The 27778-nt window shown below is 43.0% G+C and overlaps 2 protein-coding genes across 3 annotated transcripts; one reads left to right on the forward strand and one right to left on the reverse strand.

Annotated features, from left to right (window-relative positions):
• Nucleotides 1-4398, forward strand: Pi3K59F (phosphatidylinositol 3-kinase 59F). The gene is made up of 17 exons (XM_065477065.1): nucleotides 1-276; nucleotides 347-544; nucleotides 601-757; nucleotides 815-925; nucleotides 979-1137; nucleotides 1187-1282; nucleotides 1353-1550; nucleotides 1714-1899; nucleotides 1957-2111; nucleotides 2160-2369; nucleotides 2532-2628; nucleotides 2687-2815; nucleotides 2872-2993; nucleotides 3047-3261; nucleotides 3312-3461; nucleotides 3754-3997; nucleotides 4059-4398. Exons 1-17 carry the CDS (start codon nucleotides 206-208, stop codon nucleotides 4288-4290), a joined length of 2730 nt encoding a protein of 909 aa, XP_065333137.1. The 5' UTR covers nucleotides 1-205; the 3' UTR covers nucleotides 4291-4398.
• On the reverse strand, nucleotides 4385-27716 carry Cdep (Chondrocyte-derived ezrin-like domain containing protein). 2 transcript variants are annotated; one of them, XM_065477061.1, is made up of 22 exons: nucleotides 27501-27716; nucleotides 17622-17848; nucleotides 16705-16812; nucleotides 16423-16645; nucleotides 16249-16372; nucleotides 16111-16198; nucleotides 15892-16047; nucleotides 15764-15772; nucleotides 15532-15692; nucleotides 15275-15471; nucleotides 14962-15204; nucleotides 7724-7850; nucleotides 7498-7663; nucleotides 7230-7319; nucleotides 6954-7175; nucleotides 6709-6895; nucleotides 6538-6647; nucleotides 6335-6475; nucleotides 6117-6283; nucleotides 5591-5855; nucleotides 5421-5528; nucleotides 4385-5338 (listed from the first exon to the last, which is right to left on the reverse strand). In XM_065477061.1, exons 2-22 carry the CDS (start codon nucleotides 17841-17843, stop codon nucleotides 5150-5152), a joined length of 3303 nt encoding a protein of 1100 aa, XP_065333133.1. In that variant the 5' UTR covers nucleotides 17844-17848; nucleotides 27501-27716; the 3' UTR covers nucleotides 4385-5149. The 2 variants fall into 2 exon arrangements, with proteins under 2 accessions (XP_065333133.1, XP_065333134.1); XM_065477062.1 differs by lacking the exon at nucleotides 15764-15772.
• Nucleotides 27717-27778: the final 62 nt, after the last annotated feature.

Consider the following 27778-nt stretch of genomic DNA (forward strand, 5'->3'; position numbering starts at 1 on the left):
AGCTGATGGATGTTGGATGTCAAAAGCAAAAGTATTATTTTCCGCTGCCTGCTGATGCTCGATGGAGACTGTGCACTGCGACACTACTTGTCTTATTGTTTACCAAGCCTCAAGCCCCAAAAAGTTTTAAATCTGACGCGAGAGTGCAAGTTCTTGATAGATTTATTAAATTTTAATTGTGCTGGAAGCTGGAATCCTTGACACAATGGCTGAAATGGACGACAAGTTCAATTACGTCTACAGCTCATCTGTTGATGTCAGAGTCCAAATCAAAATGTATGTAAAAAAAGTCTGGAAACCTGCTCTGTACCCAAAAAATAAATAAATTTTTAAACCGTCTTTTCAGTGGTTCTCTAGAGGGCGATAGACAGAAGTTTGAATATGAAAAACTGCTTGAAGATCCCATGCTCAAGTTTTCGGGTCTCTACCAAGAAAACAATAACCAACTAGCAGAGCTGATGGTTCAATGTGAAGTGTTTTCCAACGGAAAATCGCTTGCTCTCCCAGTACACACATGCTGCAAATCATTTACAAATAGGTGGAAGTGGGTGTCAAAATTTAATCAATTAAGAAACTCAACTGACCAGTTCTCGATCTCAGTTGGAATGAATGGGTGACTTTGCCACTGAGCTACTGTGACCTGCCCAGAGATTCGGTTTTAGCAATCACGATTTTTGACTGCTCTGGCCCAAGACGACGAATGCCTGTTGGTGGCACCACATTGTCATTTTTTGGAAAATATGGCCTCTTCAGACAGGTAGTGATCAACAGAAATTTGCTTCAGATTTCATCGTAATTTTGGCAATTTTATCAGGGAATGATAGACTTGCAAGTGTGGCCAGATCAAGTTGCTGACGGCTCCTTGAACAACGATACTCCTGGCAAGGGAGGCTCTGGCAGAGCTAAAGTACAAAAAATCAACAAGGTACAGAGTATTGTCTGCCAACATCTTTCAAGGTTGTTAACTTTCTTCCACAGCTAGCCAAGAAATACAGAAACGGGCACATTCCCAAAGTTGACTGGTTGGACCGCCTTGCTTTCCGGGAAATAGAATTGATTAACGAAAAAGAGAAGAGGAATTCTCAGTTTCTATACTTGATGGTGGAATTTCCTAAATTTGAGCAGAACGGTGTCAATGTAATTTGCATCTTTTACCATTGACTTTTCTGAACCATCTATATTACAGTATGCCATGGTATATTACGAAAAAGACGGTGACGGAATCTACCAGTTTCGAGTTCAAGCTGACATTGTCACTGTGCCTGACAGTGAGATACTTTTGGTATGTGCTTTTGGTGGTATTGGCCTGTTTGGAATTATTTGTAACTGCGTAAAACTATTAAACTGTACAGGATAACTTGGTTGAAGTCAAGCATCACAAACTTGCTCGTTCTCTGCGAAGTGGGATGTCTGATAAGGATGTGAAACCAAACGCCGCAGTCAGAGATCAACTGCACACGATTGTTGCCTACCCGCCAACTAAAGCTTTAACTGCTGAAGAACAAGATTTGGTCTGGAAGTTCAGATTCTACCTTAGCAGTCAGGAGAAGGTAATAATAAAATTGTTCAAACATTCATCAGTCAGCTTAAAAGACACTAAATTATCGATGCAATAATTAGTTTCTTAAATTTTATTCCAACACGATATCTTTCACGGGAAATTTTGTATCTATGCTAAATGGAAAAGTAAGATCATAAATTCTTAATTCGCAGGCACTGACCAAATTCTTGAAGTGCGTGAACTGGAACTCGCCCCCAGAAGCGAAACAGGCGCTAGATTTGCTGCCCCTCTGGGCTCCAATGGACGTTGAAGATGCATTGGAGCTGCTCAGTCCAAATTTTACCCATCCTGCTGTGCGTCGATATGCAGTTTCCAGACTCAGTCAAGCCCCAGATGAAGTAATATTTTACTTCTGAGCTGCACAGTTTTAGTTCACCTCTTGCTTGTTTTGTCAGGACTTGCTTTTGTATCTTCTTCAACTCGTGCAAGCATTGAAATATGAGAATTACGAGGAAATCGCAGCTCTCAGCAATGAAATCGTCATTGAGACCGAAAATTCAGGACGGCGATTCAGCAGTGCAGATAACGAATCCATTCCAAAACAAACCAAGTATGATTTTGCAAATTTGTAGAACTAATTGACAATTTTGTTCTGTAGAGAGCTCAAGAAGTCATCTAGCTCTGTCAATTCAAGTGATTTGGCCACCTCTGCCCCCTCTACTGCAAGGGCAGCCTCCCAAATGGATGGTACTACCATGACTGAAGCGTCTACTGAACCAGTCAAGCCTCTGGAGCTCAACATGGACTTGGCCACTTTCCTAATCCATAGAGCGTGTCTCAACTCGACCCTAACAAATTACTTTTTCTGGTAATTCAAGCAATGCATTTTTTATATGTCAACTTGTTATATTTAAAATATTTATTGCATTACTTGCAATGATATTCCTCTGTTTAATTGCTTATTCATTTAATTATGTATTTCTACCAACGGTCACCTCAACTTACGTTTCATCCTGGTTGGTTGTTATAGGTATCTATGGACTGAGTGCGATAAAGATGATGTGACAGGCAAACCAGACACTAAGGAGCGAAGCATGTACTTGGCTGTTTTTAGTCGGTTTTTGCAGGTAAATTCTGGCCATTAAACTCACTTTACGAATTTTTATTTAAAATGTTGCCTCATAGACTCTTCAGAAAGGCCTTCCAGAATGGCAAAGCCGAAGGGCTTTCTTAAGAAAACAGCAGGTTTTCATGGATAAACTAGTGAGTCTCATGAAGAGCATTGCTCGCGAAAGTGGAAACCGGAAGAAGAAGGCAATTTGTTCTGACCTGAGTTTGCCAAAATAAATTATTGTTTGCCTTTTCCGCAGATTGATAGGCTGCAGTCCATGCTGGCCAATCCTGACGCATTCAATTACAATTTCGCTGATTTCAAGCCATTTCCGTTCCCGCTTGACCCCGATGTGGTCATCAAAGGGATCGTCCCTGAAAAGTTAGGGTATAAAATGCGCTGCATGAACAGCTGGTTAAATTTCGCTGTTCCAGAACAACGCTTTTCAAGTCTGCACTTATGCCGTCTCGGCTCACATTCCGCAGCACTACAGGACAAGAATATGTGGCGATTTTCAAGCATGGAGATGACCTCAGGCAAGACCAGCTCATCCTTCAAATAATCACCCTCATGGACAAGCTGCTTCGTAGAGAAAATTTGGATCTCAAGCTAACACCATATAGAGTTCTTGCAACCAGCAGCAAGCATGGTTTAGATTTGTCTTTTTTTTAGTCCGATAATACATTCATGTCCATTCAGGATTGGTGCAATTTGTGGAATCAATGCCAGTTGCCGAGGTGCTTGCTACTGAAGGGACAATCCAAAATTTCTTCAGAAAACACAATCCCTCTGAAAACGGACCCTATGGCATCGCAGCAGAGGTTATGGACACTTACGTTCGAAGTTGTGGTACGCAAAGTTAACTACAAACAACAGACATTATTAATTTTATTACCTTCTTCATGAAATTACCAAGCTAAGTTAAAGTTGTAGAACAAGGCATTTAGCAACCAAGTCTTTGACAGTCTAAATTTAAATGCTATAAAAATTGCTTCTTACTTCTTCCCCATAGTTTAATATATCATTTTTTCACCCTGGTAATCTATTAATAAAAAAATAGAAGCCTTTAATGATTGAAGAAAAATATCATGATAGGAAAGATTTGGAGCATGTTAAAATTTTGAAATAAATCTATTTGCAGCGGGCTACTGCGTCATAACCTACATTCTTGGAGTTGGTGATCGTCACCTGGACAACCTTCTGCTGACCACATCTGGGAAGCTATTCCACATTGATTTTGGTTACATCTTGGGCCGCGATCCAAAGCCACTTCCCCCGCCAATGAAGTTGAGCAAGGAAATGGTAGAAGCGATGGGTGGTATCAACGCAGAGCACTATCAAGAGTTCCGAAAGCAGTGCTACACTGCGTTCCTTCACCTGCGAAGGCAAGTTTGTCGATTTCTGCCTAAAACTGCGATTATCTAACACTCCTGATGAACATTTCAGACACGCAAATTTAATTCTGAACTTGTTTTCCTTGATGGTGGACGCGTCAGTGCCTGACATTGCTCTCGAGCCAGACAAGGCGGTCCAGAAAGTTCAAGACAAATTGCGGCTAGATTTGGGCGACGAGGAAGCTGTCAGCTATGTGCAGGGACAGTTGGACCTTTCTGTCACAGCTGTCATGGCAGCCCTCGTAGAGCAACTCCACAAGTTCGCGCAGTATTGGAGAAAGTAGATTAGGCTAATTGTGATAATAAGAGTTTTCGCATCTCTATTTATGTAAATTGACTTACTTGTGTATCATCAAGAAATGATGGCAATAAAAAACGTTTTAATTATTTCATTTGAAGCAATATTATTTATTGGAAGGACAAGGCTTTATAAGATTTTAGTTCTCCATAGAAAAAGACTTAACTGTAAGGAAAACGTCAAGAAATATAAAATGTGAAGAAATATTGATACATAACACAATAAATATTGCAAAATTTTCAAAATAATATGACACGAAATAAGTTCGTTAGTATCCACATAATTAAGGATTAAAGTAAACATAACGTTGAAAATGACTTAAAATTGACATTAATATGGCAACAAATAAGTTGTGAGGGAAGAGATTAACACAAATCGAAGCTGCCATTCAATATGTTCAGGTTACTGACAGGGTTTGCTGCATACAAGGCTGCCATTATTGCATAGCTTACGTAATTGTAGAAAAAACTGCAAGCAACTGACATGAGGTCTTCGCTAAATCCAAGTAATGAGGATTTTGATAGGAAACTCACCATAAGCCAAAATTGTGACAGAAATAGAGCTAGTTGGGTTTTGAAAGATAATTCTATAGTTTCTCTATAATAATTGACAGTCTCTAAGCAAAACCCTGTCTTAGATTGTGTGGTGAGCTGTAAACATTAATGTTTTTATTACAAGTGTCTGATTTTTTAAAAAATGTCTTTTTCTGTAATGTGTAACACCCCTTGTTACAATAATATTGTCTCCTTAAACAACATGCAGGCCGTGACTACAAAAGCAATGCCGTGCAAGGTCGCAACAGGTGAGTTATTCCTCCAAAATTCTTCAAAATAAATGTATATAAACTAATGTTGCGTGGCGCTGCTGATGACCTCCAACCACCGACCAAATGTGTACTCACTCTCAGCCCTGAAGAAATAGACGTGTGTTTTGAACTGCAATTTGAAGACATAGTCTTTTGATATTCCATCCTTGTCATCAGGCTGAGAAATGGTGTATCCCAAAAGAGGCAGACTAGCCAGTGGAGCATCATCCTGCGGCAGAAACAAAGCGAATAAGAAAACAGGTTACAACACTGTAAACAAGCGCAGATGAAAAAAAATCAAATTCAATTACCTGGAAAGTCTTGTAGAAGAAGAGGCAGAAGTTAGTGAAGACAACCCACAACTTTTGCCAGCCATTGCTATTCTTGAATTTCCTTAGCAAGAACCCACTCAGTTGATTCTGCAAACATAATTATTTTGATAAACAAATTAGCTGAAAATAATGTAATTACAAAAACTGACCTCCACTGCTCTGAGCTGGTCCTCCAATCCCAAACTCGCACCCCTGTGCCAGCAAACATGCACGCTTGTATTGCTCCGTTGCGCTGGGGTGACCGCTTTTTGCTGCGGCGGTTCGTCCACACCCGGCAAAACTTCATCCGATGAGCTGCACGAAGAAAGCACGGGGCTAAATGCCTTGGATTCCTCTGCCTCGCGAATAGCTGCCAGCACTGCAGTAAGCCATCGATCTCTTTCTTCGCTCGTGTTGGCAGCAACAATTGTTTGCCTAGAGAATGCCAAGATCCATTAGATCACGAATCACGCTGATTTTCCCTTTTTTTAAGAACAAAATTTTTTAACGTAAAAAAATTCAATTAGATATTTAAGAACTAGAATAAATTTGTTATGGCTATGGTTTGATTAAATAACCACGAGTCTCATTTAATTGTCAGCAGGTTACTTAAAAAATTCTCACACCATTGTGGTTATTGAAAAACAATTTGAACCTAAATTTTCAGAAAGTGTGACAAATCTGATGTATCCATACCTGCCCCTTGATGTGAATGTCATGCAGTGCTGCGCACCCTGACGCTCTTCCGCCTCCTCAACAAGCAGTCCACGCAGAGGCAGCTGCCCGTGCACTTTGAATTCCTGCTGGTTGTTGGTGTTGTTTGTTGGCACGCTCCTACTGCAGTACAGCAGTATATCGGAGAACTAAAGATTTTTTTTGCAAAATAGTTCAGCATAAGAAAGGCAATTAATTACCAGCAAGAATAGACGCTGCTGGAATCCTTTTCGGGAGAGTTTCATCAGGCAACCCTGGCGAAGGAATTGCTGGCGGCCTGGCAGAAGTTCTCCACAGCCAGCAACATGGCGTCGGAGTTCACTGAGTTGGGCCCAGCCTTCCTGTTGATTAAAAATCAAAATGAGGTCAACCCAATAACTTCAACAATAAATGGCCGGCTTACTGATGTGCGCAATTCAGCCGGCAGCTTGTGAATGATCGGTGCCAGTCTCTTCTTAGCTTCTACGCAAGAATTATAATCTGGGTGCAGTGGTCCGTAGTGTTTGATAAGTCCTGCAATAAATCAGGCAGTTAAACTTGCCACGTAACTGGAATTTCATATTTTGCCACTCACTGTCTAGAAGACGATCGTAATGAAGCAGTCTGTGTAATGGCTTGAGGGCCAGAGAGGTCAGAGGTAGATAGCAAACTTTCTGAGCTTCAAAGTCGCGGTGCAGAGTGAGAAGTCGCCTGGACTGGCGCAGTGCAATGTCCAGCGACTCCAAGACTGCTCTGTGTCTCGCGATGTAATTTTCGTAAAGCTGAAAACACAACACCATCAAAATGAAGAAATTAACTGTTAGGACATGAGTTACTCACAGGAAGCATATCCATGTTGTTTGCTAAAACGTCTCCAATTCGTTGCTGTTCGCCTTTCAGCGGAGTGTTGTGACTTCGGCCCTCCCAACAAGAAAGCCGGGTGTCCACTTCTTTCAGGAAGTTGTTGTGGAATTGCAGAAGAGGCGCGACCAGGTTAATTAGTGCCTTGAGAGGATCCAACTCGCTCGTTGGTTCCTCTTTGGCCAGCTCTTCTCGTAGCCACTGATCATTAATTTATATTAGTGCTTAGTAGGAAAACAAGAAAGATTTATTTACCACGTCAATGATCTCCAAATCTTTTTTATACGTTCTTTCAGTCATTAACAGCTCTTTGGCCATGAAGTATGCGCGGTCTGAAGGGAATCTCTGCGGATATGAGGAACAATTTTTAAAAAAATAATGCTTCAAATATTATTTTATAGGTAGAGTGTCTTCTGTAATGCCCAAAAATACAAACAAAACAAAATTACAAAAAAGTCTTAGATGGGCCCAATTAAAAATCTAGTAAAACACGTTGAATCAGGTGTTCTTAATAAACCATTACCTTTCTGCGGATATCAACATCCAATGGCGTACTTATGTAACTGTTTTCGATATTGCTTGGAGGAATCATTGGAGAAACAGGAGCAACGATAGGTGAAATATGGCCATTTGTAGGTATAACCATAGCCTGGTGGATGTCTGGTTTGACTATTCCTCTATGCGGATCACTGGAATTTAGTTTGATTCAGTTAGTTGTCTTTAATGAAGAATGCGAATATTTATATTACTGAGGAGTAGACGAAACGATCACTGGCTTCGGTGACGGGGGTGGCAGAGTCCTGGGGGCAGCTACCTGATAAGGGGGAGGTGGGGTGATGTTGTGCCTGCCCGTCATTTTTGGGCTTGAATCCATGCCTGTAATGGAGAAAAGACGTAAGTAAATTTTAATACTACACGCGGTATAGCTAGGTGCACGTCAATAGCGTCAAGTTGCTAATATATATTTCCTCATTTTAATAACCATGCTAAATTAAATAATATAACTTCATGCCGAATATCTTGGTAAGAAATAAATAATTGCTGAGGTATTTGAACCAAGAGGTTGAAATTTAGAGCACATGCCAAATGTTTTTTTATAGCTGTTAGCTAATGAAGTTACTTGATAAATTATCAAGTGAACACAAAAATTTCCATGCCAAAACAGATTTGGTCAACATACCCCATTTTAGTCGTCAATGTTGGTTAGTAAAGCGCAATGAGTGAGCAGGACGGGCGTGGCTTAATAGCGTGTTAGAGAGAGTGAGACGAAAGAAACAAACGCATGTGACCAAAACAAGTTGTTTTATTGTATAACAGGGTTAAAATTACAATTGTTAAGAGCGGCGAGACTCGTTTTAGAAATATGGGAGGAGAAAATATCATCGCAGAGGTCAACATTTACGAACTCGATTCTAGTGCTAGGGTGCCTTTTGCTTGAATAATTTCTGAATGTACAGCAGGTTTTAGCGCTAAAGTCAGAGGGTGGTACTGAGATCGGATAATTGAAGATGTGTATCACACTCACACAAGCCGACAAAAGCAAAAAAAAAAAACAGGCCGTTCATAAGTTATGCTGACCACAGTAAAAGGAGGACATTTCAAGAGTTTGATGTTGAATTAGGGAAACAAATCTCAGAAGGTTGCGGCGAAAATTCATAAAAAGGGACAATAAATCATATATTTGGCACAATTGAGGGATAGATTGATATCAAGTTACAGAATATGAGATCATTCACTCTGTTTTGCTTGATTAAGTCCATCGAGTTCAACCGACAAGATTTGAGCCTTTTTCTCTACACGCTCGCCCTATCTTTTTCTTTAAATATTTTCAAAACGCTAAACATCAATATCCAAATTGTTTTCACATTGATCACTTGCCATCATAATATCTTTGTTTATAGTTTCTTAAACGTTATTTTTGCTCAATAAAACTCGAAATTTGTTTTTCTAACAGTGACTGCCAATCAGCCATGAGGAACCAGTCGTTTGATCAAACTGCGTAGGCCAGGGGTCAAGATTTCTATGTCAGGATCGTGTCCACTCAAAGAAGGAAAACCAATAGATAGAAACCAATCACCATTGTCTGATCCTGGTCGTTGGTCACTCGCATGCACTCTGCTTGGAATTGAGTCAAACAAAGTCAAATGAATTGCTGGCAATTCTGATGAGATTCACCATCAAAATGAGCGAAAAGGAACTCCATGCATAATATGTAATAAAAGGTGTGTGTACGTGACAATATACTTGTAAACTTTCATTATGTACAATATTAGATAAAATTCTGACCAATATATAAACTATATAATTGTTAATATATTATCATGGGTCTACTGAAATGCTGAAATAATGAGAATTATGTAAATAGTAATGCAGGCCTCTAAAAGCAGCTTCGTGTGGCAGTCACTGTTTTTTTTTCGTTCCAACATAACGACGCGAACGAAAAGATATGAAAACTGACGTCACTTCTTTCATGTGTACACTGACAAATCCAATCCGAGGGTTTCAGTGAGCAAAAATGCATTCAATTGTAATAATATTTGTCATTTACTCAACGATATGCTGCTGAATCGCAGGGGTGACGTCAATTTTTCAGCCGTTTTTCCGCCACGGGTGATATTAATCGATAAAAAATAGATGTACAAACATCATACAAAAGAGAGTATACAATATTATCAATTGTTATTATTATTAATATTATGCACGAGTGTGTAATGCTGAACAGTACAACTGCGTTTATGACTTGACAATTGCCACCGAATTGATTGATTGAGAATTAGTGATAGTATGAGCGCACCCCATTCCTGTAGTGCCACGCGTTTCCCATCAGGTCTCGCGCTGTAAAAAACGCAGAGAGAAGATTTTTAATCGTTAAAAAGAAGCCAGGCAAATGAGAGAAAATATATATTGTTATATATGTGTATGTCATAGTACAAAGTATACAGAAATGGTGATGCCAACAATCAAGATAGTAATAAAGAAAGCGGGTGATAGCAAGACGGCCAAGCTACTAACGTAAAAGCGAAATGAAAAGAGTGTAGGAGTCACTGCCACAATTAGCGTTATAAAAATAAGAAAATGATCAGGTGGGTCTCATCAGAAAAGCTCATGCAACTCGATCTCGTCAGATGACGGTGTTGTCTGTCAACACCTTAACAATACTTTGAAGTTCAAATAAGCACTTGAGAGTCTAAACCGACCATTCGGTTTGACTGTGGTGAGGCGCTTAATTGACCTTTGATGTGAGTGGATAAAGCACAAGTGGGACTGCATGCTAATTCCCTAGGGGTTGAGCGCATTTTTGTGTTTAGGAAACGCCCCTCCAGGTAACATTATCGCGCTTTTAATGCGTCCGACTTTTTTTTAATTTGTGCGAAACGTCCTGCAGGAATTCAAAATTTTAAATCGCACACGAGTAAAATGGAATAGATTTTGCTGCAGCATGGAAGATTGAATCAAATATCGGCCCCTCACACCTCGGACTGCTTGGAGGAGTAAGTGGGACTTCTGCCCCGATCGGGGGTTACAACGCAGCCTCTGCGCACTTCAAGAGAGACGGCCACCCTGTGCCTAGCCCGAGGGAGGGTGTTGCTGTTCGCCTCCTTGGTCGGCGAAACTTCTTTGTGTTTTTTCGGCCTGGGGAACGTGTTGTGACCTGACACCGATGGCTTGATCGGGATGATCACGCGCTGCCCCTTGAAGCCAGAGGTTGGAGGGTCGTCACGTTTGCTGTGTCTTCGCGGCAGGGTGTGCGAAGTGTGAGCCACTGAAGGTTTCTCAAACGGATCCTTCAGCCTGCGTGGTAGCGTGTGACAACCCGACGCGTAAGGGCTCTGGTAGTCAAGGTCAATAAAAGGACGACGTCGCTCAGCAGGAGGCACAATGAAAACGTCTTCCTCTTTGAAAGAGGGAGACACGTTTATGAAGTCTGGCGGAGGTGGCGGAAGCTCGTCTCCCCAACCAGTCTCGTCTATCGAGCCTGGACGACTAGAGTCTGGAGGGGGTGGAGGCAGAGGTAACTCTGGTGACATGATCACGTCATCGTCTTGATGCATAGGAGGTGTTGAGGGTGGAGTGCAATCGATGGGGGTGAAAAAGTCCGGGTGGTTGGAGACCGTGACTGGTAGATCGTAACGTGATGAGTTGGAGCTCGGGGAGTCTAGCAGCGTCGCTTGATTTTCGTCTGTGGACGATGAGTCAACCGGAAGGTTAACAGGGCTTGCTTGTTCCGGACGCACCTCAAGATAGAATGTCTCCAGGTACGAGGCACTGCTGGCTGAGGGGGCGATGTAGGTGCTGGCCGTCACCGACTGAGGTGGTTCTGGACTTGCTGACGGGGTGGCATCCTGTTTGACCAGCGCCGGTGGAGAGGGTTGCTTCGGCCTACTTTTATCTTTTGCTCCCTGTTCCGACGAGGATGGGTCAGAGGACAGGCTGTTCTCTCCGTGGCCAGCCCCGCTAGAAATTTCGCTGTTTGTGTCGTCGGAATCTGAAGACGACAGTTTGCTTTCTTCTTCCTCTTCCGTGGACCTCTCTTGTTCTGACGTTGTCGATCGTTCGCTTATTCGCGAAAGAGTGCGTGCAGGGGGAAACGTGGAAGCAAGTGCATAATCAAGCAGTACGTTGGTGCCGTTGGCAGCCGTTCCAGTCGTTTCAACAAATACAGGATTGTCATCTTCGAGACTGGAACTACCACTGGAATCCAACATAGCTCTTCGGAGGCCTTCAATGTGTGTTCGTCGTGAGAGTGCGTGATCTGAAAGAGTAGTTTTTGAACGGTGGTTTAGCTCTTCTTCTTCACTAGAACTCGGCACGTAACTAGACTTTGTTTGTCTAGGTTTAACGTAGGCATCGTCTTCTTCGCTGGAGCTTGGTGGATAGCTACACCGCCTCATTGGGTTTTCTCTTCTCCGAGGGTTTTTGAAAAGTTCTTGAGCAGAGGGTGGTGCAGGTTTTTTGGTCAGATCGTGTGTAGAGTGATAAAGAGATTCGTTAGTCTTCCGGGGACGTAAGTCATCATGAAATTCTGCAGTCTGATTACGCCCGCCTTCGCTGGCCCTTCTGGGCTTCTTGACAGTATCATCGATTTTGACCTCAAATTCAGCGGCATCTTTTTCTAATTGAGTCATCGGACAGCTTGCACGTCGCTTGTCTGGGTTGAAGAATACCACATCATCGTCACTAGGAATCTTTTCTAGTGACTGAAGAATGAATTTTTCCAATTCACTCTGCTTTTCATCACCTGTTTTCGGTGGGTCATCTTCGCTAGAGCTTTTCATTATAGCCCGTATTAGTACTTTCTCCAGCTCTAAGGCTTGCTGAACCGGGTTCGCAGTGGCAGCATCTAAAGATGATTGTCTGAATAAAGCTTCATCATCAGTACTCGAGTTTCGAATGAGAGCCCTGATGAGAGCCTTCTCTAATTCTACAGGGTCGTTAGCAGCATCTTCCAGACTACTTGCTTTGGTTGTTTCAACTGTTATCCTTGTTGAGTCAATGGACGATTGCTTCGCCATGATTGACTCGTCATCAGTGCTTGTGCTACGCATTATGGCTCTGATCAGAATTTTTTCTAACTCGCTCGGATCGGTGGTTTCCATAATAACCCGGTCTATGGAGGTTTGTCTGCTCAGCAAACCTTCCTCGTCAGTACTAGAGGTGCGCATCAGAGCCCGAATCAGTTTACGCTCTAGCTCACTCATGGAGTCTTGTCGCAAATCTTCGCCTAATAATGGACGCCTCGGTTTTTGATCTTCGATAGTTACTCGCGTTGAGTCAATGCTCACCGGCAAACCAGAATAATCAGAGTCATCTTCGCTAGATGCTTTTAAAGCTTTCCGTCGCCCTTCGAGAGTTTTTGCCAATTCACATGGTTCTTCACGGATTTCTGGAATAACACGCTGCTTTATGTCACGGCTTTCTAAATCAGAATCATCAGAAGCCATCTTATTTTTCCGGCCAGTATCGCTGCCGAGACACGCGTCCGAGTCTTCAGACATTGAAGCTGTGCGGTTAAGGCTGTGCTTTCGCGCAACATGTCTAGGTGTTACGACAGTCCTGGCTGTCTCAGTATCATCAGATTCTTCTGACATACTCTTCATCCTTGAAAAACTTGACCGCCTAGGCTGAGCTTCTTCAGTTGGAGGACTTGGCACTTCGTCTTTGCCTTCATCTGCTTCATCAATTTCGTCGTCCTCCTCGTCAAGTTTTTCCAGAGGACTAGGCGTCCTCGGAGCCTCTTCAACTTTTTCAGAGTTGTCAGTCACAGAATCAGCGTAAACTTCTGCGTAAGGAGGCTCTTCAGACTCAGTAGAGGCTTGCTTCTCCTCTGTCAGTATGACACGAGCAGAGTCGATAGCTCGAGGATGCTCTTCTTCTTCTACACCTGACAGCATAAACGCCATTTTAATACCGTGAGCTTCAGCACGACGTTGCTCGATCGAAGCTTTAGGAGGTTCTTCTCTGGAATTTTCATCCATAGTATCATCTTCACTCGAGAACGCATTTGTAGGAGGCAGGTGGTGCAATGCAACCACATCTAGTGGTTTAGCTTTTGGACTCTTCTGTCGCCGCTGTTCTAATGAGCCCCTAGCAAATAGGGTGACGGGAGAACGACAGGCCCCATCAGGGTGATTATTGAACACCCTGCGTCTAGGGGTTGCGCGGCGAGTGCGATGATCTGAAGAGCTCTCAGAACCTGATCCACTGTCGGACTGTTGGAAGTGCCTTTTATGGAGTACATAATCTATATCTTGCTTCTTCTTTGGGTCAGGGTCAGAATCATCTCTTATGTCAATTGAAGCTTGGTGCATTAGTATTTTAGGTGAAATTGGAGGAGGTGACTTTAAGGGTGTCGTAGCTTCATCAGTTGGAATGAAAAGAGACTGGCGGGGAGATGACGGTGTTTTAGGCGACCTTACGCCTTCCGAGGGGAAAAATCGACTGGTCGGGCTGCATGGTGATGAGGGGTCTGCCCTAGGGGAAAGAAGTGCGCGAGGGGATAAAAGAGCCCTAGGCGAAGTGGGTATTCCACTTGGGGGAGGCGGAGACTTTAAAGGGCGCGATTCTCTTTCTTTAGGGGTGTGAGGAGGGGGTGGGGGAGAAGAAGCAGGTGACTCAGGCATCAGAGGCTGCCTGGGAGAGTATGGGGGAATTTCAGGAACACCGGCAGGATAGAAACGAGTGTTAATAGAAGGAGGTGGAGAAACTACACGCTCGCCAGGCTCAGGAAAGTAGAAAACACTAGAACCAGGCGGCGGCGATGGGAGCCTAGTGTTTGGAAAGCGAGCGCTCAGAGGGCGAGGACTATGTTGCATTTCCTCTGCCGGAAACATTTCTGGGGACGAGCAAGAGGAAGGAATTTTTTCCTCTTCCTCTGTGGGGTCAACCCTGGCCTCGACATATTGATCACTAGAATCCTCATCTGAATATAAACGTCTGGCTCCCACAGGACACAGGATAGGCTCACTCCTCACGCCCCCAAAAGCAGCCTGCATTGGCTGCTGCTGGTGGCAGTGTGTGCAAAACCTGTGATCTCCTGTCTTATCTAAGAAACTACTCTGGTTTGCATAAAACGGTTCAAATGGTTTTCGTTCGTGAAAGCGATATTGGTCTGAAATGCGATCTTCTTCGTCATCGTCAGTGGTAGTGACTGCTTCTGCAAGGCCGTGCGTGGGTTCGCTCTTTGCGAGACGCAACTGGTTCTCCTCGCACTTTTCCTTGCGAGCAGGATCGCTCCTGGTTCGACCCAAAGGTCTGTGAGTGACCACTACATTTTTGTACGGGGGCTCTTCTTCGTCGTCATCGCTCCCCACGTTAAGCAAGTCATAAGAGTCATGAGACACATCATCGTGTGACATGTTACTGCTTTTGTCAGGAAAGCTACAGCCTAGCTGTGGGTCGGACACCCTACTGGGCAAGTTGGAGCAGCTGTCACTGCCAGTACCCCCCTGTCCCCCGTTAAACCCATTACTAGAGACAGTTTTCTGACCTGCTGGTGGAGGACTTGGGCTTGAGGCTGCTGACGTTGGCGGACTCATTGTATCCTGACGTGAGGTGGGTCTTCCGATTCCTGCAAGGCCTTGGTGCGAGTGGTGGTGCGCGTGATGATGGTGGTGGTGCTCAATTGTGTGTGCGGGGGAAGTGCAAGGTGCGCTGCCAGGGTATCGCCCACCTGGTGAACCGGGATCTTCCAAAGTCATTGACCCGCAAGACAGGGACGCTGGTGTACCAGCTGCACAAATAGAAAGGCGCAAATTTAGGCATGAGAAAAAGTGAGAAATATAATTGTTACGATTGCTTACCAACAGCATTATCCCCTAGAGGCAGAAGTGGATGTGCAGAAATGCTTGTTCCAACGCTTGCCACACTTGAGTGTACGCAGCGAGAGTGCCTGAATGACTGTGAGCGAGGTGGAATGGCAGACCGTTCAAAGTTCTGCCTCTTGACGTAGTTCTCTCGAACAAACTCAACAATTTGTTTTTGAGTTCGACCGCTGTACCTGTAGATTTAACAGAATTTGTTTAAATTTCAGCATACACCTTTGACCAAGACAAATTACCTGAACGATGAGCCTCGACTTATGACCCTTGTTTTATGTCTTGGCAGGGGCTTTATTGTGGCACATCTAAAGAAGCCATGATGCTCAACACACTTTTTCCAAAAATTCTTGCACTCATTTCGACCCTCGAAGAAAAATTCCACAGTGTCTTTGTAATAACCCTGAAAGGAGTTAAAATTTCAGTTACTTTGCGTGTCAGACCTATTTAGAAATAAGTGAAGCAATTTTGTACCTCAGTCTTCTGCAATCCGGAACCAGCACCAAACACCAAAGCACCCAGAATAAAACCAAGTTAGTTTTGTATAAAACGCCAGCTCCAATAACATCCAACATCAAGGATTTTATGTTTTCAATACTTACGTAACCCTCGGGGTGTAATTTAATTAAAAACCGCTTTCTCTTGAAGCTGATTTTCCTTATTTTCGCCCATGAGAATGTGTTGATTTTCGTGTAGTTTTGAAAGACCAGAATTCCCATGTGAGCCACAGCCAAATTTAGGGGCACTCCTTCATGGTCCTTGATTTGAAAATAAATTAATTTAGTGACATCACTGAATGAATTAAAGTATATATAACAAACCTTGGCTGGATGCATTTTGACTCCATATAATTCACATCTTCTAGCTGTTTCAAGTAAATTGAGGTCTGCTTCAGCTGGGCTTTGACCACTGATCATAATGAATGATTATACAATCTACCAAAAATTCAATTAGCTTACGCATGCTTTTTATGGTTCTCCATAATTTTCCGCTCTAGTTCAGGGTCTTGATGTGGCACAAATTTGTATGACGATAAGTAAGTGTGGTCAGGATAGTCCTCCACGACATAATCGCCGCATTCAGCTAAAACATGCGAGTTAAAATATGTTCAAGTTTTGGAGAGAAATGCATACATTGCACAATGTAAGAGGCCATAAGTGCAGCAGTGTTGTCATTGCATTGAAGCAGCCCATGCGCCAAGTCCCTCTTGATTTGCAGGCACAGCAAATATCTGGTAAATTCCTCCTCCAAATGAGCAGGATCAGGCGTGTAGAACTTTGTGCAGAATCTCAACAAGTTGTCAGGAAGAGTTAGGCCAACCTGCCGACTCAGGGGCTTTTCCAAGTCCAGCCAGTACTGCATTATATCAAAAAATTACAATGACATAATTAGCTTTATTGTCTGGATCCATTTACCCTGGAGCCTGAGCTGAGGTCAGTGTACTCAAGTCCAAAATAATCTGACTCAAGAAGGTTGAGCTGCCTGCAGACCTGGTCAAAAAGCAACCTGCCCAGAGCTTTTGCCTGAAACGCAATTTTTACATTAAATGCTACACATTACCGAGAGCGTGGGTATTAAGTTTTTTGTCTGAAAAATGCAACAGATACGTCTATGTGGTATTGAGTTTCATTTGAAATGACTGCTTTGTGCTGAGCTGCTGGTTGGAAGGTGTCAGATTGCAGTTGGACTGTCTTGTTGCAGTGAGGATATTGGGTTTAAGACCATGTTTGTTCAGAAAGAAGAAACTTTTATTTATTTCAACAAAACTTAGTAGGTGGGTGAACTATCAAAGAAAACCTTATCGTTAAATGAATTTTTAATAATGATGCTAACTTGAATTTTAGTAACAAAAAACTACTAAGTTTTTTGAAGTAGCTAGTGAACTCTATTTTAGGTTATATCACATTATTCCATTAAATTTACAATGCATTTAAAATTGAAGATCTATTTAAGGTTAATAAATATGGCTTAAATTTTGTAATCGTAGATTTCCTCTTCTCCGACATAAAATGAAATCATGAGAAGAATCCAGTTAGAGAAATGTAAATTAAACGTCCATTTATATTTTCAAGTTATATGATGATCATTGACAAGCAGGCCGTTGATAGATGATATTAATATTTTCTTTCAATGTTGTGTGGTGTTTACTCAAGTAAATTATACTGCGTGAAAAATGTGACATCGGGTAGAGCTTTGATATAACATATTTATCGACAGTTCAATGCAAACAATATTTTAATATATTTATACACTGGAAAAAATCAAAACATACTAATAATGAGCAACAAATTTATTTCCATTGCAATTTTCTGTCATTTAAGGAGATACAAACCTGAACTTGGAACATAGTGATTGAGTCGTCGAGCATTTGTACCCGCACTGCCAATATTTTTCCTCCTTTCTTGGGCGTGGCAGGCGGAGTTTTCGAAGGGTCGGAGCTGATGCCCCCGATTGAGGAGCCCCCAGGGGTGAGGGGGGTCGAGTGCGAGTGACGGAGGCTGCCGTAGTGAGACATGCTGCTACCGCTCAGCTCAGGCATTCTTCTTGAAGTCATTCAGCCTGCAACACACAGCAAAAGGGAAATCAATCGACGAGTTAGAAGCACGAATCAATGAAAAAGCTGCGCTAAGCGTGCGTGCAGACGCGCACGGGGATGGATGGATTTCGGCTTTGGGACTGTTGATGGTTTGTGATGGGGTAAGGCGGCAGGTAGCATTTCAGCCGCACAGAAATGAGTATATGGGCTGAAAGAGATGAGAATCGATTTTCAAGCTTGGGAACCAGAAAAGGGGAAAATATAGCGTGGCGAGCCGACGAGAGATTAAAAATATCTTGGCATTCAAATCTGACGACTGAGCTGCCGCTCGAACGGCTGAGGATGCTGATATTCAAAAGCCTCTTCAAATATGAAATAAAGTGCGTCTCGCCGAGACAATCTGATCGATATTACTATTTATAGAGAATACATGATTTCTTATTCGAGATATTTAATCCTCTACTCAGTTTCACACGATAAGCCTGGGGAGAGAGAACCAATTAGAGTTTAGTTCATCCGGGTTCTTAAAGGGCATTGTAGTTTTATTTTTTAAAGAAGAATATTTATTTGTAATCTTTGGAAGTCCAGCCAATTCCGAAGAATTAACGGCTGGTTAAGAAACCATTTTAACAAATAAGATGAGAAATTTTAGCTTTTTGGTTCAATTCAGAAACAAGAGACTATCAGAAAATTGTTGATCGTGAATGGATCTCGATTTTAAAATGTGCTTCCGTTATTTAGTTTTCTCCAAAGAAAAAAAACCGTTTATCACACATCAAACCTTGCCTCTAACTGGGCTACTGGGTAATAAAATAATGCCTATGCAACATTGCAGTTTATTCATCAACTATTGCCACGAGTATATTGTACATATATATACTATGGCTGAAGAAGCACTTTCCAACTTGGTAACACTGTACAAAAGCAACGGCAGAGCATTCTTTAAGTGACTAAGCTGATAATCCAAATATCGGACACAGCCGTCTGGTGCTCCAGCGGCCTTTTCCAGCAGCACATCATCGATCCAGCTCATTTCCCGGCAGAGCGAATGAACAAACACACGCGCGCACCGAGGAGAGTAATAATAATGCATTATTACGAGTTTAAGTCTCGTAATTATTTGCGCACTGCCGATTGATTTTCGAATCAATCGGCTCTAACTTAACGCAAAATGCACGAAATGAGACAAGAGGAATAATGCACATCTCAACTTAAGAAATCCAGTTTTAAAATCGTATGTAATACTTATAACTACGATTGTTTGTGGTTGAAAGTCGAAACCAATGAAACTTGATATTTTATGGTTAGCTCGAGCTTAAAGGAGAATATTCTGACGAGGCGAGGAAACACTCATATTAAATAATCCAAAAAGGAAAATATTATTTCAAGCCAGTTTCCTATGTTTGATAACGTATTGAAGTTGCATCTGCATCACCAATAATTCACACAAATGATTTGCAGTCTACAAAAGAGCTTGCTCGGTTGGTCCACAATGGAGGAGCCGACTTCGATCTTGGCCGTCGCAATAAAAAATTCAGTCGGCTGTGCCGCCGCCACCGCTGGGAATGAACCAAGACTTTTGTGGCAGAGATATTAAAACTAGTTCTGCCTGCGAGCCACGCTCTGCATCACAATGGACCGGCTTCGCGAGAATTTTAGCCAAAGATGGAATGCTACGCTGCGCCTAATGGCGACCCGTTTCGTTATTATTTCATTGCGACCTACCCCTTATTTATCGCAACTTTATTGTTTCCCGCCGCGTCTTTTGGTGTCGCCGGTGCGAGATTTGATCCGCCTGGTGAAAATTTTAACAACGCGCACGCCCGCCTTCTTCTGCGCACGACAGACCCAAGAGACCGGAAAATTGCCCTTAATCAACTTGACGGGCCACTTTTCTCTGAAACACACAATTCTCCCCTTCATAGCGAGTGTTTTCTGGAAAGCGTGAACTTGGTGATCTTTTCTGCACCAATTCAAATTACTATTTGTGCTTGCAATTGATCAGCGCAGCATCTTTTTGGGTTTAGGTATGTTATTTCGTCTTGAAAAATCGATTGGTTTTATAACTTCCACCATTATCACATTTTTAATAAATTAAAAATAAAATAAAATAAAATAGATATCCCGAGAGTTTTAGAAATATTTTTTGCTTGAAAAAATTAGGGTTTCTTTATTTCCAAGATTATATCCAAGTATAAACGAATTTTGCTTCGGTTTTAATCAATTATCTGAAAACCGAAAATTATAATTCTTGCAATATTTTCAAAGAATAATAAGTTAATTCAAAGTGAGTCACGACGTGAGTACAATTCAAAGCTAGAATATACCCAAAAATACATGGGCCACATTTTGTGCAATTTTGCAAATTTCATTTGTGTTAATTTTTTTAGTAATAACGAAGACTTACAGAGGCAATTGGGTCGATTTTTCTTGCCTCTTTATTCAACGGAGCAAAATATGCTGGCGCATCAATCTAATTTTAATCTACGCGAATCCGGACGTTTAATTAAAGCCGCGTCAGACTAATAATAAAGCAAAACAGGCAAGTTTAGTCCCAGTGGCGTGCCGGTGTCATTAAGAGGCGACGACAAAGTTCGCGCGGCGTGCATCCGAATCTCGCACATAATTAATATTCACCGGTCACACCGAGTGTCAGCGGGTTAGTTGACTCAAGCGACCCTCTTTCGTAATTAGCCAGCCAGCCAGCCGGCGGAGGAGCGAGTGAGTGGCAAATGAGCCGAGGCACCAACAAAGCCAGAGGTGACGTCACCGCGGCTGTTTTTCCAGACTGGATGCTGCCGCGGCGGCGATTCCGCGGGCAGACCGATGCATCGACCTCTAGCGACCCCGCCCAGCAGCTGCTCACCTTCGCCAAGGGCTCGTCCTGCGGGCCGAGTGTTAGCCGAGACACCCACGGGAAGACAGATCGAACATGCGTGTTTATTTACTCGCCAGTCAAATCATTCGGGGGAGGGGTGCAGGAAGTGCTGAGCGTCTTCTGACTGAATTATTCGTGTCCCGGCGGACAAATCGGGCTGTTCGCCGACTGACATATGGGCCGGCCGAATATGTGATGTGGACCAACAAAAGGCGAGACCGAAAAAAACAAATAAAAAGTGCCCTATTACGATACCGCAGCACTCTACTGTATAGCTGAGTTGTTCAGAAATAGACCCTCATCGGAATTTCCTGCATTGGGTGGTCACTACTCATCTTTGAATTGTCGATTTTTCTTTAACATTTAAGTGTCTCTCATTTCACGTTTCTTGACAAAGTTGAATCTAATACTAATGAATGTATATATCAAGTAACGCAAACACTTATATTATTATCTGCAATAAAATTTGAACGGTGCGGGAAAACGTGCAGGCCGCAAAGTTTCTGTCTACCCACCAAGAATACGAAATTGCAGTTCAGCTTGCCAGGCAACTTGAGCACTTTTACTACAGGCAAGTGGAACATTGGCGGAACTAGCATATGCCAGAGAGGATATAAAGTGCCTTTCTCCTTCTCCGATCGATTGCTAATTGCAAAAGTTTTGCGCGTGTCATTTTTTAAATCGATTACGGCCACTTGAGGATGGAACGCATCCATTAATTTCAGGCTAACTGTGCAAGTTAGCGTAATTAACAAGTTTGAGGATCGACTGCTGGCAACTCGTCGGTGCACTCACTCACAATCAGCTCCGAGTTCATTCACTGCGGTCGAGGCAGCGCAGCGGCAGTGAGTCAGAAATAAGGCCACTCATTGGTTTCTGCTCCAGTGTCACTGCCAAGATCGCTTCTCAAGCGTGAATTAATCCGCCACTCGCGTGTTTGGTATTTCTCGTAATTAATTCCACCCAACCGTTCAAGAAGACGCTCAGAAACAAAGAAAACGATAATTTAATGCAAAAGCTAGGGCGGGGCGGCATATTTTCGAATTTGTGATGCGTTGGTGAAGTGGCCGCAGCAATAATAGCGGTTTCCTATCCAAGACTTTAGCAAAGATGCGTATCACGGGGGCTGTTTGTTTGCAGTTGTGCGCGTGATGATAGCGGCAATGGAGAGGCGTTCCTGCAAAGGCAAGCAGGCTAATATCATCACGCGCCCGCTTCCAGCACCAAGCACAATCAACAATTTCGTCAATGATGGGCCAACATCACTCGTCGAATTAAAACACTCGCCTTGCTCTTTGACAAACGAGTCTTGCGAACTTTCCATTCCGGTTTCCAAGAATTTGGCAAATTAAATGCGCAGGCTTTCTCAACATATTTGTTAAATCAGCTTAATAATCTTTTTATCCTTATGGGGTTAAATATTTTACAAGGCTGCATCAAGGTTTTTCACTGAGATGATTGTGTAAAGTATTTCCTTTTGGAGTGCATTCTTCAGAGTCAAAGACGATCAATTTAAATAAAAATTGCGTGTTTGTCCTATTTTATATTCCAGATTTTCACTAATTCGATACGATGAAACGTTAGTTTCATTCAAACCATCAGACATTTAATCTTCTGCGGGTATTCGACTGCACCACTCTGCAGTGCACCAACCATTAATCGATCAAACACAACAGGGCCGAATACCAAAGCAGATTGTTAGAGTGAAGATAGGGAATATTTCAGCGTCTAAGTTTGCTTATCTGCTGAGTGACGACGCCGGCAGACAGCCCCGAGAGCGAACATGTTTGCCGGCTGCAGTGCTAGGGCAACACCCATATTTTCAATGCTAATATTGCGCCAAATTCTGCTTCGCAAGCCAACATTGTACTTAAACCACAGGTGGCGAAAATACTCAGCACTGAGGAATGAATCCTTATGAATGCATTGCACTGTTTTGGACACGCATATCCTTAACTCCTATCAGCCCAAAACCCAACTGATAATGCACTTGGAGGGTTTGATTATGAGCCGCGGGGATCCGTTTTTTGCTGGCACATTTCTAGTTTTAGCGTGCGAGGCACGCGCGCCAAGCCAAGGATCGGGAGAAAGATATGGCCGAATATAAATGCCAAGTGCCACAAAACTCGCGTTTAATTTTAGCTGAGACGGGGCAAGCTTCGTTTTGGTCTGATAAATCGCACCGGCTTGCTGATACTCTTTGACACTGACGGCCATTGCCTCCGCCTGGAGACCTTAATCAATGGCGCGCTCGCCATTTATTTGAGGGCCTCAGGACTGCGTCTGATGGACCGCTTTGCCGGAATCGCCATGTTTAAAAGCAGACTTTCGCGTGTTTGCAATCGCCGAAGAGGGTTTATAGCGGCTGTTGAACACAATCTCTACAGTTCTTTTTTATTTTAAAAGGGCTATCTGATTGCACATCATCTAAAGAGCACTTCAAAGGAGTGGTTTAATATGAGAGGGGAAATATGAAATTTTTATTTTCGGCGTGGGGTTAACTGTATCAAATATCCCATTTTAAATGTCCATGTCACAATTTAAATCTACGGGTTCAATGAAGACCATGAGCAATTTTAAATATTCCTAATTGTAACTTTGAAATATTTTTCGGTAAAACTGTCACGAAAACATGAGTTTGAATAGGAATTTGCCCGCCATTGTTGAGACGGTAACCTGTCTTTTTCACCGACAGTATTTTTTTTCCAAATCAAGAAATTTTTCCAATAACGTGGCGAGCTAATGAAAGAAAACAAGAGAGACTAGTCAACTGTGGCCGCATGTATTGTTGTACATCCATGTGGTACGTGCAGAGCAGAGCAAATGAACTCGGCTTTAACAGAAGAGGAGCTATTTAACTCGGCGACCAAACAATGTGCTGGCTGGCGTCAGTGGTTGTTTCGAGGCAGCCGGCATCCTTTGTTTGGAGGCGGTTTAATTTCAGCTCACTTCATAATTCACCGACACATTACTACTGGCTAGCTGTTACAAAAAAGTCACGAGCTGATGATGCGGTCATCACATGGCCGACTTTAATTACGCTGCTCACTTGAGGCGCCCCCATTGCTTTTTTTCCGTCTCGTCTGGTCGCAATTAATGAGAGCAAAATGCAGACCAATTTCATCTCCGGCGGACATTGGCTCGCGGCGCTGGTTTGGTCCAAATGATGATAATGCCGGTGCATACATGTAGTGCGACCGCAGTCACGTGCTGATCGAGCGCTGGAATATGGAGGCTGCGTGGGGCGGTACAAGCGAATCATCTCGTTAATCACGGATTAGAAGGCCGCGCCGACCGTTCAGCGAAAGCGAAACGTGCAAACAATGGTCTTTATTTTTAGATTGACACGAAGTGGACGGGACTAATTTTCAATCAACCGCGGTCGAGGTGGTCCCAAAACGCTAAATTTAATGGACTCATCTGTCGGCGTATAGCTGTGACTGGCCAACTATTTTCAAATCAAGGAACAAATTTGTTCCGTAATTTAATCAAAGATGCATTTAAACGATTAATTTCTAATTTGTTTCAATTGGAAATTAATAAGGCAGTATCTATGATTACTTGCATTTATAAAACTTATAATCTAACTTTTCATAATATAAACGGTCTTTCAATTTTACAAGTAAAACTATTGCTTCACCTAAGTGGATTTGACCATTGCAAGAGGTTAAGGAATAAAACTGAGCAAATAATACATTTAATAGGACCCCCCCCCCCCCTCAAGAGATTGCGAGGAAATTAATTGTCATTTGGATAACGCAGCTGAAAGTATTACAAGCAGAGAAATTGGGTCAACCTAATAGCCAAAAATCTGAGGTCCACACAAAATTAATTTCTCATATGAAAGAAGTTAAAAGCCATAGTTAACTAAATTGCAATGTTTAAAATCCACCAACAATTCCCAAACATTAGATTGCTCACTCATATTTAGTCATCTAGAAGAAGTTATGTCGCTCCGCTTGTTTAGTCCATATTTGTCTCGTGAAGCGTGAAAAGAGCGAGATAACATCGCATCTAAAATACTTCGAATGAATCACTTGACACACTAACACACCGCTTCCCAAGAATTCCTTTTGCTCGTCGCGGAATTCACGTCCCGCTCATTTGCATGTAATTAAATATTCAATCTGTCGACCGTGTACAATCAGCACGAGGCCGTCTCTACACACAGATTGTCTATATAATAAAGTACGCGCACGGAGAACAATAACTGTAAAATGTGCCAAACACAGAAGCTGCGTGGAGCGAGCTCAAGTTTGCGGGCAGGAGCTGACTCGACTGTTCCGTCTGCCAGACACACAAAGAATTCCACACTGTCATTGACGTTAGCAAAAAAATTAAAGGCCTTTTCGCTGCTGGCCGTCTCGTTATTCCGTTGGTGCCAAAAACTCAGGTCCGAGAATCACATTCCGGTTTTTTCTTTGGCGAAGACACAACTGCAGTTGCATAATCTAGCTCTGTTAAGTCACTCTGCGTGCATCAGCATTAAAAGCAGCATGACGAAGTCTTTAATTTTCCTGACTGGATTGGTTTCGGACGGGATTTTGTTTTGGAAACTTGTCTTTGCAATTGAACACGACTTAGTTAGAAAGAGAGATATAGTAACACAAAGTGAGCTTGAAACTTATTGAATCATCAGTAGGTCTGGAGCCATACTGGTGAATAACCGTGGCTATTAGGTACTAACGTGACGCAAGCCCACAACCAATATTAAAATTCATGTAGGTGGGGCGGCATAATAAGGATTATGGGGACACTGAATTTCATCAATTTTCTGCCGAGAAGAAGAGATACGAAGAATTAAAAAGAAGAGAGATGTACATTCATAAAACATAAAAAAAACGAGGGTTTCGTTCATAATTTAGATTCGAACAGCACCAAATTAACCACAATAAAAACTAAAAACTATTTTGTTGATTGTTGAAATATCAAGTAGTGCAGAGTTAAATATATATTTTGGTATACAAAAAATATGACTAAAAATATTAATTATTAATATTATTATATTATGGTCTCAATCCTACACCAACAGAGCAATTAACCAATTAACGTTTTTGCCGACCATAATTAGATATGTGCACTCAGAATCCTCAAGCGAAGTATGTAAGTATTTTGTTTTCCAGAGTACAAGGTGAATGAATCAGGTTGCGACGGTGCAATTAAACAATTAAACCTTAAACTGATTGCTCCGCGGCGTTCGAAGAGAAGGAATCGATCGAGATAAGCACCGCCCGAGTGGATTAATCGGCGCTGCTCGCGTTTGCGAAAATTGGCATCTCGATTTTGCTTAGTCGGCCATTTCGGGCGAGAGTGGCAAAGGTGTGTTGAGCCAGAGCAAACTGAACTGCAGCCAGCGCCAGCGCGCGTGTGTTTGTTATTGTTGCTGATAAGAGGTGCGATAAGGCGCAAACAGTTCATTATTCGGGTCACTACGTTTCACAGACGAGCCGCGCATTAATTGTCAATTAGCGGATCCAGCCGGTGGTGGATGCTGCAGAGCCGGCGGCACTCGTTGAGACAAAAGAAACAGCCGGTCGGGCCTCTCCATCTGCGGCCCTTTGTTTGCGTTTGCGGGGGGACCGCAGAACAATGTCAGCTTTGCTCGTTTGCGACGCGCGGCTGAGTGCAAAAAAAAGATGCAAAACAGCCAGCGCAACGGGAAAAGTGCTGGAATTTCGATTTTGCACCCCTCGATACGAAAGCAACACTCCCCTTTATGCGGGAAAAATCAGTGAGCGGTGAAAAACGTTTCACACTTTGACTGTGGCTAACGAGTTCTGCAAAGTGCGCATTTTGTTTCAAAATACGACCGACACTTAAAAAATATTTTTAACTAAAAATTAGTTATTAATTATTAGTGTTCTTTTAAAAAGCAGTTAATGCCTAAAATTACTGAAAATTAACAAAATTCAGTCGTTGTTAAAAAATTTCATTTCATGAGACTTATGGAACTTACTATGTAAATGAAACTAATTATTTGATAACGATCAGATAACAAGAACGGGAGTAAAACAAAATTTGTATTAAACGGTATAAGTATTTGAATGAAACACAAAATTCTAAATATTTGAAATATCTAGATATGAAAAATGATTAGGAAATATTTCGTGCCCTTAAGTAATAAGGCTTGGACTCAACGGTTCAGAATGACACCCCTAGGAAAGTAGGTCAACAAACGCAATGTAAATAATCCACCCTTTCCCTGTCATTTGTCAGCTCCGAATCAATTATAACCGGCGGAGGCGGCTTGTCAACTAATTGGAAAAGCATCCCCGCCTTCCGTGAGAATGTCCCACCCGCCTGAGCAAATCTCACCCTTGGGGGGCGAATCGAATTCCGCGACACGCACCCCGAGCCACCTGTCAGCCATATTATCCGCCCTAAAAGAGAGCAAAACAAAAGTTTCGCATCTGGGAATCGTGAAGCGAGCGGTCATGAACAACTTGAATAAAATACGGCAGCCTCATCAAAATTTGACGAGGAAGGGTTGCTGGCGCGCTTTTACGAGAGCAGTGAGCAAACAAACTCTCTGGTGCCCCCGCAGTGCTCGGCTGTGTGCACATTCACGCATTGATCTCGACTGCTCTCGCCCCCGAGCACCGCCCCCGGAGACCAGGGGCCGAACAAAAGCCGGCCCCGAGCACCAGCCACCTCCGAGCGGCCCGTACGGGCCCGCGGGGCAGTGGGGCGGGAGGCTGCGGTGCTCCTTGCCCCGTCTTCATTCATCGATTCTGTCGGTCCCGCGCCCCCGTACTCGTAAATCAAAATACAACCCTGTTTTGGCGAACAATACTCACTTGTTAGGGCCTCGCGTCGCCGGATTCACCACCGCAGTTGCATCGCCGGGATCAGCGAGCGCTCCGCTCTTGCACCGACATGTCCGCACACCCCGAGACACCAACTGCCGTGCAAATAATCTCACTTTCGACGACCAATCTCTCCTCGCCTCAGCAGCAGCTTCTCGTTCTCGGTCGAGGCTGCGGCTGCAGCTCCATTCGAGGAGGCACGATCGGTCTTCTCCGCCTACCTTCGGCCGGCACCGACTAGAACACCGATCACCGATCTCTCCCGGGCA

Source organism: Cloeon dipterum, chromosome 2 (assembly GCF_949628265.1).
Source record: "Cloeon dipterum chromosome 2, ieCloDipt1.1, whole genome shotgun sequence".
In the NCBI taxonomy this organism is placed as follows: Eukaryota; Metazoa; Arthropoda; class Insecta; order Ephemeroptera; family Baetidae; genus Cloeon; species Cloeon dipterum.

Coding starts and splice junctions, on each gene's coding strand:
- Pi3K59F (XM_065477065.1), top strand. CDS start 206: ATGGCTGAAATGGACGACAAGTTCAATTACGTCTACAGCTCATCTGTT. Junction 758..814: donor AATATGGCCTCTTCAGACAG/GTAGTGATCAAC, acceptor CAATTTTATCAG/GGAATGATAGACTTGCAAGT. Junction 2,629..2,686: donor TTTTTAGTCGGTTTTTGCAG/GTAAATTCTGGC, acceptor GTTGCCTCATAG/ACTCTTCAGAAAGGCCTTCC.
- Cdep (XM_065477061.1), bottom strand. CDS start 17,843: ATGACTTCAAGAAGAATGCCTGAGCTGAGCGGTAGCAGCATGTCTCAC. Junction 16,373..16,422: donor GGCCTCTTACATTGTGCAAT/GTATGCATTTCT, acceptor CGCATGTTTTAG/CTGAATGCGGCGATTATGTC. Junction 5,529..5,590: donor ACCAGCTCAGAGCAGTGGAG/GTCAGTTTTTGT, acceptor TTATGTTTGCAG/AATCAACTGAGTGGGTTCTT.